At 39.4% G+C, this 12840-nt stretch overlaps 1 protein-coding gene across 1 annotated transcript; it reads left to right on the top strand.

The window, feature by feature from the left end:
• Positions 1-3771: 3771 nt before the first annotated feature.
• Positions 3772-11421, top strand: LOC102103481 (serine protease inhibitor A3M-like). Its single transcript, XM_088057985.1, has 5 exons — positions 3772-3905; positions 6643-7305; positions 8184-8454; positions 9103-9250; positions 10072-11421. The coding sequence occupies exons 2-5, from the start codon at positions 6660-6662 to the stop codon at positions 10264-10266; spliced, it is 1260 nt and encodes a 419-aa protein (XP_087914111.1). The 5' UTR covers positions 3772-3905; positions 6643-6659; the 3' UTR covers positions 10267-11421.
• The last annotated feature ends 1419 nt before the right edge of the window (positions 11422-12840 follow it).

Here is a 12840-nt window from a genome sequence, read left to right as displayed (position 1 = left end):
TTCACATTGCAGAAACTTAGCTTCTTGGCTGCTTACAGCTACCCACTGAGACTGACCATCCTTCCTCTCTTAGCTTACATAGTCAGAGCCTTACTTAATTAATCAGGAGTTAGATGCCTTACCATAGGTAAATAATATGATTTTAAAAGCACAATACTGGATGGGCAATAGATGTTCAGGTGAAACAATCCCTGCTGGCATGATGCTTGAGTGAAACTGAAAGAAGAAAAAGACAATTCAGTGAGCACAATAATCTTACCCTTCTCTATTTTCCTGTATAAGATTCTTATTCTGTAGGTGCTGGCAACAGATATTTGCATTTTCTAGAAATGAAAGAAAAATGTCTGGTAAAAACATGGCTTGTGCAGTGTCATGTGATGCACACAGGTTATTAATACTTGCAATACTTGGGTGTGCTGAATCACTTGTCCCCAGGCTGTAATGTACCAGCCCTTGAATACAAGTGCTAAGCATACCGGGCAGGAAGGAAGACAATTTCTGCAAAGTCCAGAGGACGTTTTATGGAAGCTTGCAATTGAGGAAAGTTTCAAATCACACTTTGAAGCTGGATAAAACTGCTGATCACAGATTTTCAAATTGTGTATCACTGTTACCAAGGCAGATGTCATGGAATAAAACTGAAAAATTATCCTGGCTTCATTAAACTCAATAAAGAACTAAGAGAGTGCTCAAAACCTTTAAAAATATTTTTGTTTTTCACATCATCTAATTTCAGTGAGGAAGTTAGTTGTATCATTTTTATCTTACAGATGAGAAAACCGAAGCCTATTAGTATTAGTGATGTTCCCAAGGCCAAAACTAATCTGCTCAACAGAGATAGACATCTATCCTGAATTTTCAGTGCAGTGGTTCTCTCATCAGCTGTTCCATCCCAATCTGAAATCATCCCAGTATCCTGAACAGTACTTGGCCAATGAAAGATATTATTTGAGATCTTTATGGTCAATAAGATTATTTTGCCATTTATTTTGGTCGTTAGGAAGAAAAGAAAACAGAATACGTACTATTCTTTCACAACATCCTAGGTGGAAATCACCCAGATATTAAAATCTTAGTAGTTCTTTCATTACTAATATTACAGAATATAATTTTACAGAAATATTCAGGTCTGAGTAGAAAATCTATGGTGAAGCTGTTATATGTAGAATTAATGAAAAATCTTCTTTTGAAAGATTCTGGGGCCTAAATAAAGGTTTCTAACATTAGAGCAAACTGCCTACTTTCTTTCCCCTTTTACCCGAGGCTGTGGTTCCTATGTGATACTTGCCAGCCTGCACAGCAGGCTGCACTGAAGCAGCAATAGGGGTTCAGTTGTTCAGTAAGACACCTGCTACATTAAGTGTATATTTGCAACCAAAATTGGTTTTCCAACTGAAAAATTATTATAAGTGTTCACTATCAGTCATTACCATTGGTAATTTTTTTTAAACTCTCGTTCCTGTTCTCTGTTTCATTCATATGAATGATGCTAATTCAAATGAAAAAAAGTTCTGTGAGCTGAACTTACCCTTCCTTGTGCAAGTTTTCTTCACTAAATATAGACTATATTTCATCCTAATTTCACTGTCCCTTCCTAAACTACTGAATTTTGTCTTTCTGACAGTACAATAGAGGAGATTCTCCAAGACGTATTGAAAGCATGGCATGACCACTATGAGCAGGTTGTGCCTTTATTGTTCATTATATACCTCATCCAAACTAGAAAAAACATAGTTCACCAGGCATGCTTACATCTCCAATCCTAGCAATTTTCCTGCACTCTGAGAGCCTGATCCTTCCCAAAGACTATTACATAACTCAAGGCTATCAGCAAGGAAATGGAGGGGAGGGCAATGTCCATTTCCTTCCTAATTCCATACTCCATTTCCTTCATATTGCTGCTCTGTCAATATGTTTGTGGTCTATATTCTTTACACTAAAACGTCTTTGTGTAAATTATGACATAATAGGTTTATAACTTGTGTATTTGTCAGCCATTATCCCAGAAGAGTTTTATTATTGTCAAATTGACACAAGAACTCTAATTTCCCTACCTAAGGTGCAGAAGCATAACAAGAACACTGGACAAGTTGAGTGGCTCTCTTGCCATTGAATATACCAGTCAATGGTTAATTAAGAACTCTTTAAACCTGCTTTGAAATGTTCTATTCAACACAAAAAAAACTGTCAGGAAGATGTTTGCAAGGTATTAGCAAATGCATGAAATGAATATATGGCTCTATTTCATCTAAAGATGTCAAAATGTGAGCTGGGGTGTGGTATAGAAACTGACCTACATGAACTATACAGCAGTAACATGGACTCAGGCAATGCAAACTTTGTCATGATTTTAATTATCAGAAGGAATAAAACACATCTGTTTTGGTATTTCCTTGTCCTGTACTTTTATTCCTATTAAAAAAAAAACAAAACAGTAGAGCAAAAGATCTAGTTCAATAGATAAATGATCTGTATGAAGCTGGTTAACATGGTTTCGTGAGTTAGAGTTGAAACTGTGGTCAGCAGGGAGGTGGGACTGCAATAGCTCGTGGCAGTGCGTGGTACACCTGGCACGAGTGCGTCTGCTCATCGTTTTGGTTTCAAGCTGCTGTACTACCTTATTTCTGCTGCCATAATGAAATGGTAAGGAAATGCCTTGTTAAAGTTTAGCTTAACATTATTAAAAACAAAACAGTAATTACAAGGCATCACAAATGAAAGAGAAAACAAGAGGCTTATAACCATTTTGTAACACAGTTTGTCCTTGACCACCATGACCTGTTATTCACCTGGGCTTTGATGAGTAAAATAATCTCTGTGTTTGTGACCTTTACAGCCAGAGTTAGAAGGAGGAAGTAAAAAGGGAAGAGGGGAGGGGGGAGAAGGGAAGAAATACAGAGGAAAACAAAGAAGGGGAGTGTCCAGACAATATATATCTGTGTTCTGTCTCCATGTTTATCTATGTTTGTAACAACAAAATTACACATGTGAGTAAACAAGTACAAAGAAAAGAGTCATCACAAATGGGGAAATATAATTTATGTCACCACTCAATCATGGTCTTTGTTAACTGGAAAAATTCAGTCGTCTTGATCCATCAGCATTTCATTCCTATTGGGAAAAGTTAATAGGAACAAACAGCACTTGTTTTCATTTGAACAATTTAAAAGTGTGTGAGAGGGCAAGGAGAATGAGAATGGGTGCGCACATGCAGTATGCCAACATGTGGGAGTAAACAGCCTGTACTTGCATTCCCACCACCTGCCCAAGGCAGTAACTGAGATGCACACAGAACTGAGACAGATGAAGGGACCGCATCAGCCAGGGTGGGAAACCGCCCATGGAAATGTGTTTATCACATACCCCCACAGTGGTACTAATCTACAGAATGAGAAGGTACAGGCAATTACTTTGTTATCCATATACAGGCTGAGGATCATGCAGAAGATTTGTCTCTGGATAGATTTTGGAAGAGCGGCTGTGATACGTGTCTGTCAGCTCCATGTGTGCTTCATCACAACACAGAAAGTCTGACTTCTGGCACCAAGAGTTAGCTCCTGTTTCTAGTGATTGAGGCACAACCTCCTGGTTTCCAGTAGGGTCCTAATCACACAACATTTGCACTCAAGCTCCTCCGCATGGTCAGAGGCAACAGAGAGGATGTTACAGCTACTGTTGAAATGGCTGAAGATTGTCAGCTTCTTTGGCTGAATAACAGAGATGATCCTTGCGAACTCTGTTTCATCAATATTTGCTTTGTTTCCTCCTTTCTTTTGGTTGGCTCTAATTTTTATCGGGTCTGTATAATGTTTAACATCTCTAATTAAGCAGAAGATGATGAAGCAGTATAAGTAACAGTGTGGGGAACAGCATGGTCAGCTGAATGCAACGGGGCTTCTGATTTTGTAAGTACTGCACATGCATTTCTTTTAGAGAGTTGGAAATGATGCTTTCTGCAGTCAATGGAATTTTAGTACTAGGTTAATTTCTTTTGTCTGTTTGTGATTTGGTTCTGTGTGGATGTTGCAATGAAATATTAACCAAGCAGATGTGCAAGGGACCAGTGGGACCTGCTGTTCTGGGGGAATATGCTTAGACTGAAATCAAACTAAAAAACCCTTTGAAGTCATGGGGACTTATTAAGTACTTGTTAAAAGAGAATACTGATGTAATCACCTTTCAGGTTGGAAACAGCCTTCACAGTGACTCAAAATTAGTATAATCCCACTAGTGACTGAACAACCAGGTCCAATTTAAAAACTCTTCTGGTGACTTAATTTATAAAGCAACAATTGAACTGCTAAGGCCAGGCTCTCTAATTAGGACTGGGGTAAGTGTAGGGGGTGGGTGTAAGGCCACAATTTAAATTTAATTGCTCCTTTTAGTCCTATAGACAAACTAATACGTGGTCTGGAAGAGAATTATTTTCTGAATTTCCAGTTTGCATAAAAAGTACTTCCAGACTTAACAAAGCTTTTACAATTTTTTCAGCTTTGAAATGTTAACTAAAATATTGGTGTCAAAAACTTTTTAATCTCAAAATGTTGAAATTAACATGATTTTCATCTTTAAAAGGAAAAGTAGGTGAGGAAAACTAGATGATAATATTCAATGTTTTCCAGCTTTTGATAGAAGTACTTATTTTAGATTTCTGTAGAGAATTATGATACCAGGAGAAGTTTTTTTTAACTAATTTGTTACAGCAGAAGTTAAAAACATGCCTAATATAAGTTTGCTGCAGAAAAAACCCCAAACCGTACTCTTTGCTTCAGTATTCTTTAAAATTTAGGCTGAGCCCTGTATGGACATAGGAAGTAAAACTATTTTTTTTCTTTCTCACTAAAGTGTCCAATATCTCAATTAACTAGAGAAAAACAGACTATGACATGTTAAACATCAAACAATATCGTAGGAAACACCTTTCACACTGTATTACTTCTTCTTTATTCCACATAAGTACATAAGGGTTGTTTCAATTTTGCCTCTGTTGTTGTTGTTGTTGTTGTTGTTATTATTGTTGTTGTTGTGAAAAAAAGGCAGAGTTCTGCTTAAAATAGATGAAAATAGTTAAACTGCATTCCTGTCTAGGGCCATACTCCATCTTTTGTTTTAAGGAAATTCAAATTTAGTGTTACTACTCGTTACTGTGGCCAGTGCAGTGGGCCCTGGCTGATCTTGGCTGGGCTCAGTACACTCAGATCCTAGCAAATACGAGAACACACAGCTATCTCTCTGTTTGCTATGAAAACAAGAAAGACCATCAATACAAAAATAAAACAACTGGTTAATCACCAAGAAGCCTTGAACTTGGGCTCCCATCAGAAATTCTAAATCTTTAGGTGCTATATACAGTCATCTGTCACATCTAGGAATGAAGGTAGGACCAAGAGAACTTTACCAGGGACATGGGAATGTACATTCCTGATAGAAAAGGTTACAAATAGGCTGTATTGGCTGGAAACCAGAAGAGGACCCATGACAGTAGAAAAATCCTAGAAATGTTTTCACATGGAATATTTGAATTTGAAATTTTGAAAATCTGAGTATTTTCATTGATAGCTCATTACAGTTCTGAAGAGGGTTTATATGAGATGCCTCCACAGAGCTGCAGGGAGCTGAATTCAGTAAAGCAGAGACTTGTTCCAGCTCGTGTGGAGAGCTGGCGGCTCTTGTGAAGTATATCATGTCAGCTTTAGGAGAGCAAGCATAATGAAGAAACTTGTAATCTCCAAGGGAATTAATCTGTGTCCTTTGATGTCCAAATGGGATGAGTGCTCTCTTCCTCTTTGAGCCAGGTCCTTCCCACATGCCATGCAGGTTAACCCATGGTGAGGGGCAAACCACCACTTAAGAAGTTACAAACACTCGTTGCAGCTCTCTCAAAAGGAAGATTCCTTCATTCCAAACATGCACCTCATTATCTGATGCAAACCTGCTGCTTGCCACATGCCCTTGTGCCCACCTGTCTGTGCACTGCTGTCATGGCACAAGGCTTTTGCCTTGAAGTTCATGTAGATAGATTACCTTCTTCCATCAGTTATCAGCTGTGGCCAGTGACTGGCCATGTGAGAAAACAGGGGTGTGAATTTAACAAGCACAGGATAGTCTACGGCAGCTCCCTGTCCATGTGGGGCTGCCCTGAGGAATGTGAGGGAATTTACTCAGTGCCAGTGAGTACTGAGCTGCCTCACATTTCCTTATATTTATCAAGTTGCTTTTGGGCAGATGCTGTGGAGTATTTGATGTCTTTGTAACCTACACCCTGTCTTACCTTGTAATAACTTGTTTGTTTAGAGGTACCCTGCAGGAGACAGTGTTTTGGGAAGAAAATGTCATTGTTAACAAAGATTATTATGGGCTGTAGCTCTATATTTTCATTGCCAGTGAAAAAAAGTATTACTTTTTCAGAGCAGTTACCATAGAATATTATGAATTTATTATGCCTGACATTTTAATCTATAACCTATTTGAATTTGTTAAATAAATTTGACATTGTGTCCATGAGAACTTTAAGCATGTTATGTACATTAGATATTTACAGTTGAACTATGCTACATTTATGCTAACAAACTATTCATTATTTATTACTACCAAGCACATCATTATCATCTGCTCATTTAATGACTGTTTATTTTGTGGCAGAATAATTTGAAAAGAAGATGAAGTGTCTCCTGTGCCTGTGTTTACTCCTTGCTGTTCTTTGTGCTGTAATCCATTGCTGCCCTGAAGACATTTGCCATGAAGCCAACAATACTAATCTGCAGGATGGAAGAGAAAATTTATTAACATTCAGCTGTTACAAGAAAGGCTCTAACTATGCAGATTTTGTATTTAGATTTTACAAGGAGGCTGCATCAAAAGAAGTTGATAAAAATGTTTTCTTTTCTCCCATAAGCATCTCCACTGCCTTTGCCATGCTGGCTGTTGGTGCTAAATCAACCACTCTGTCTGAGATTCTTGAAGGCCTGGGCTTTGATGACCTGACTGAGACTAGCGTACGTGATGTACATGAAAGTTTTCACAAAGTTTTGTCAGTACTGAACTGTACTGGTGTTAATTTCACATTGAATATAGGGAATGCCCTTTTTACAGCTAATGGGTATGAACCACATGACTCATTTTTACAAAATGCCACAGAATTTTATGATGTAGATTTTTACTCTAGTGATTTTCATAAACCAGAAGAAGCTACAAAGCAAATCAATAAATATGTAGAGGAGAAAACCAAGGGGAAAATTCCTGAATTAGTTGGTCATCTTGATCCAAGTACTGTACTGGTTCTTGTTAACTATATTTATTTTAAAGGTAAGATACTTAACATAATATTTCAATAGACAGCTTTGATACAAAATAAAAATTTTAGGGAACTTCTGATGACTTATTACCAGAGTGACAATTTAGGAAAGAGATAAACTGTGCAGTTTACTTTCAAGTAAAGATTAGATCTGGCCAAAAGCAGAGCATCTGATTGCTGAGAAATACTGATTTCTTGGTTTTGACTCAATTTGCTTGAAAGCTGTGGACAGAAAAGTTCCACTCTAGTGGATGCCTCATAGACAAGGATCCACATAGTCTCACTGGTTGAGGCCATAATGACTAAAGATGTGTCCAAGATCTCTATGCTGACTGTACAAGCCGGTCAGACTTGGTGGACTGACATCCTTGCAGAGGGAACCCAGTTTTATGGTAGATCTACTAGGTGCCCTGCATGAAAACCTGGGACATAGCATCTTGAGGGCCTGTGCTCCTGGAGCCTTGCTCAAACATTAGGACTCTTTAATTGCTGATGAATTTCACACCAGGCTGAGTGCAGCGAGCTTGTGTGGGTTACAGCCTAACAGAAAAGGCATAAGAAGGTCCTGAAGGTGACTGAATGCTTAAGTGATTGCTTTTAAATGGCGTAAAAGGCATTACACAGGCTCACAGTAGAAGAAGGACTCAACTGGTCATCAGCCTTTGGCTGTTCTTCAGCAAGACATGATGTGCTCACATGAGATATGATGAGTTTACTGCACAGTTAGAATGTTTGATTGTGTGTTATGGAGGAGGTTGAAGTGATTTAATTAGCTTCTTCTCCCATCAATATGCCTCCAGTGTCCTACATTAAAGCTGGTCTAATTTAGATAAACCATTCTTTATGATCTTCATGTTTGAGTGCAACAACATCTCTTTTTCCCCATTAGCTGCCTGGGAAAAGTCTTTTGATCCTTTGCATACATATGAGGATGATTTTTTTGTGAACACAAATGCATCTGTTAGAGTCAATATGATGCAGCGTGATGGTACCTCAAACACTTACTATGACCAGGATCTCTCCTGTATGGTGGTAGAGCTGCCTTACCAGGGATTTGTACGAGCATTGCTTATTCTGCCTGGTGACGGAAAGATGAAGCAAGTGGAAGATGCTCTCTCCAAGGAAACTGTTTGTAAATGGCAGAGCAAACTTGTGACCAGGTAACTCTAAGTGTATGGACTTCTATATTTGGGAACACATCACTCTTTTTAAGAGAAAATGGCAATTTCAGATCACCTCCTACTGGACATAATGTCCTGATTTCATAAAGGGAAGTTTTAAGCAATTCCCCAAATGAGTCAGAGCAGAGCGTAATCACCAACAAACTGCAGGCTCTGTGACCTGACAGAAGGGGTCACAGCATTGTAACAGCTGCTTCAAAACTTGCTTGGCTACTTTTTGACTCCTTACCTCTTCTTTCATGGTGTTAACATGATTCATTTTGTTCACCATGTCTTAGATTTTATCCTCCTTTTCCCTTACATGAGTTCCCTTACTTCTCACTAGTGGTCTGCTTACTCTCCGTAACCCTTTAGCCAAAAATCTCTACTAGCTGCGCATGTGGCACTGGAATGAAAGAGCGACAATGAACACATTTCTTTTCCCAAAATTCAACAGAGAATGTAGATACAAGAAGATGTTGCATCTCTCAGGATGCCAAAATTGCTCAAGGAATACAAAGACTACCATCAAACAAATTCGCAATCAAAAGAATGCTTTCAAGTGTTGCTGAGTTGCGTACTATCCACCCTGCTGGCTGAGACGAGGCTGCAAGGGCTCACTGCTCTTTTGTTTTCTTTGATCAACAGGAGATTAAATCTGCAGTTACCAAAGTTTTCTATTAGTGGATCTTATGATGTTAAAACCGTGTTTGAGCAGATGGGAATTACTGAATTGTTCTCAGGTAATGCTGATCTGTCTGGAATTAGCAGCAATCATGATCTCCAGGTTTCACAGGTAAGTAGACAGAGCTGGTGATGGGATGGTGGTTGGTTGTTTTGATCAGCTGTGTCTGGGATTTTCAAAGACATTATTTCCCTCTTTATATTACTGAAGTTCTAAGTAAAACTCACAAAGACAAGTAGGGGATAGCTCAGTAATTGTGTTTTTTTACAGAAAGAATCTCCCAGCTCACATTTGTATTACTTTAATGCTGCTATTAAAAAGCTGGATATTAAATACATAGAAAAATTGGGCAACATTTTAAATAACTTCTTGGCAGTGGAATATAATAGCTTACATGAAGTTGTGTCAAGTAAACTACAAATGAGGAGCTCATTATGATATTTGTGTTGATTAATATCTCAATTTTTAATATTCCCCAAGTTTTCAGGAAATCTCCAGTTTGCAGTAGCAGAATTTGATAATGTCAGTTTGAGCTATGATTTAATGCTAAAGATGCCAAATATGCCCCATATTAGCTTATAAATAGAAGTTTTCAGTTAACTTTGAAATAAGAGAAAGTGTTGCTAGCCTAAGCCCAAACCATCTAAGAAAATAAACTGGCTTGTACATGGGGTATTTTTATCCCACTCTACTCAGCACTGGTGAAAATGCATTTCAGTGTGTCCATGGTAATCTTTGGCCCTCCTTGCTCAGTCCTGGCATAGAAAACACTCCTGTTTCAAACTGTTGGAGATTTATAATACAGTAAAGTTTCATCCACTGGATTTATTATTCCTTTCTTCTCCTAAATGTTCCATGAGAAGAGAATTTATTTCACTCCTTCCTCCTGTCCCATGTATGAACCTCAGTGTTTTTTTTCCTATTCTGTGCAGGCAGTTCACAAAGCCTTGCTGGAAGTTGATGAGGCTGGCACTGAAGCTGTAGGAGGCACTGCCATAATCTCTACCAGATTTTCCTATTCTTCTGAAACCATCAAATTCAACAGGCCCTTCCTTATTTTGATCTCTGACAAACAAACCAGCACCACATTTTTCATGGGGAAAATTGTTGATCCTACGAAGAAGTAATCACTGGGTTATTTGGCATACTGATATTGGGTATGGGTTATAATGGCTAGAGTGTTTGCAGTTTTGGGCTAGGTAGTGCTGCTAACTAGTCTCTGATTGAGGGATATTCAGAAGTAAATGAGAAATTTCCTTATTGAATTAATAAGAAAAAGAATTGTAAAACATCACCCTTAACTGCCACTTTTTAAATGCAACATGTTCCCCAGCTGAATAATTGTATTGGGTTTGCACAGCAAGGTTTTGGTAGTGGGGGCCTGTGCGGGCCTATGGGGGTGACTTCAAGCTGCCAGAAGTTTCCCCCATATCTGACAGAGCCACTGCCAGCCAGCTCCAAGATGGATCTGTGGCTGCTGAAGGCTGAGCCAGTCAGGAATGATAGTAACACCTCTGTGGTAACATATTTGAGAAGGGAATAAAGTTATTTCGCAGCAGTAATTGAGTCCAGAGGGGTGCAGAGTGAGAAACCACAGTCCAGACACCAAGGTCAGTGAAGAATGAGGGGAGGAGGTGCCAAAGCAAAGATCCACCTGCAGGCTGTGGTGCAGACCATGGTGAGCAGGCTGTCACTGTGCAGCCCATGGAGGTCCAGGGGAGAGCCGAGATCCACCTACAGCCCATAGAGGAGGCCCACTCAGGGGCAGGTGGGTGTCCAGAAGGAGGCTGTGACCCCATGGGAAGCCCAGACTGGAGCACACTCCTGGCAGGACCTGTAGACCCATGAAGTGAGGAGCCCATGCTAGAGCAGGTTTGATGCCTGGACTTGTGACCCCGTGGGGGACCCGTGCTGGAGCAGCCTGTGCCTGAAGGACTGAATCCTGTGGAAGGGACCCACAATGGAGCAGCCTGTGCCTGAAGGAATGAATCCTATGGAGGGGACCCACAATGGAGCAGTTTATAAAAAACTGTAGTCCATGGGAAGGACTCACACTGGAGAAGTTCATGGAGGACTGTCTTCTTTGTGGGGGACCCCAGACTGGAGCAGGGGGAAGACTACTCTCCCTGAAGAAGAATAAACAGTAGAACCATGTGATGAACTGACCATGAGCCTTATTGCCCTTCTCCCTGAGCTGGGGAAAAGGTGTTTTTAAGATTTGTTTTACTTCTCATTATCCTGCTCTGCTTTTGATTGGTAATAAATTCAACTAATTTCTCCAAGTCGAGTCTATTTTGCCTGTGACAATAATCAGTTTGTGATCTCTGCCTATACTTATCTCGACCCATGAACCTTTCATTTTATTTTCTCTGCATTTTTCAGTTGAGAAAAGGAGTGATGGAATGACTTTAATGGTCACTTGTCATCCAACCAAGGTCAAACCACCACAACAATTCAACTTATTAAAATATTTTCCAAATTTTCCACAGCAGATAACTTTTTCTTAAGTATGTTGTTATTGTTAAAAGTGAATCCTCTCTGCTAAGGAGTTTTGTTCTGCTTTCAGTTCTGGATTACTCACTGAAACCTTTAACACAGTAGGCAACAACTCTTGTCATTCTACTCTGTCTTCTCCACTACTCACCTCAGCTGGTCCTTACAGAGTCCTTTCCTCCTTACATCACTCTTTGCTGCCAAGGCTGTTGTTTATCCTCAATCAACCTGTTCTTTCTCACATGTTTCAACTCTTTGCCTAGGACATCCTAAGAAATCATTGACAAAAGAGAAGAGAATAATCCCTGAAACAATAGACTTATTCTGATGTAGCTCTTACTGTAAGTGCCTCTTTGCACTCCACAAGGTCAGCAAAAAACATTAAGAGACAGTGACATTAGGCATAGCATGAATTGTCAAAGAATTGTCTGTGAAAAAATGTCATTCATTAATATTGATCAGCTGTGGATGATCAATAAAATATACAATGTAATTTAAGAATATCACTTCATGAATTACTCCAGTCTTTTGTATCATTCTATAAATCTCTTAAAAACAACAAACACCTTCAGTCACTTTTACTAACATAGCAGATATCAGGTAAAAAATATGTCTTAGAGCTGTTAAATGAGCGCAACTTTTCTTATATGGAAATCACAATTCTCTTTTTATGTGCTTATTTGGGTAAAACCTGTTTTCAAGAGATACCTAAACAATTTTTTACTGTTGTGAGTCTGTAGATCACCTACTCTAATTACAGTGGAGCACAGGGGCCAAACTCTGTAGCAAATCATTTGTTGCCTCGAGGAGGCACTAACTTTGACAGCTTCTATCTCACTGCACTGCTTTCATGCCATTGCATAGTGATCCTGGATATATTTTTTGCAGGCAGAGCTGAGTTCCCATCCCTAGGAAGATGAGGCTTCTGAATGTACATTGCTCATTTCTACAGTGATCCTGGAAGTTTCTTTTGCACACTGCAAAGGTAATGCAAGCTCCAAATCAATAAACGAGCTCCCCACCCCTGACATCTCTCTGGCTTTCTGACCTGTTGATCCAGACTTGGCCCACTTAACACAGAGGTGCTTTACAGGTTTGCAGATGTTTGTAGGATTGGGTTGGTGTATGGGGAGCTGTGCTTCTGACTCAGGGGGACTTGGAGATTGCTGCCTTGTATGAGTCCCCTTGCTCCAAGTGGCAAGAATTTG

The sequence above is a fragment of the Pseudopodoces humilis genome, chromosome 7, assembly GCF_049639895.1.
Source record: "Pseudopodoces humilis isolate 2021_Gansu_Grassland_sample_001 chromosome 7, ASM4963989v1, whole genome shotgun sequence".
NCBI lineage: Eukaryota > Metazoa > Chordata > Aves > Passeriformes > Paridae > Pseudopodoces > Pseudopodoces humilis.
The sequence above is the reverse complement of the archived record's forward strand: the minus strand, read 5'-3'. Positions and strand labels throughout refer to the sequence as shown.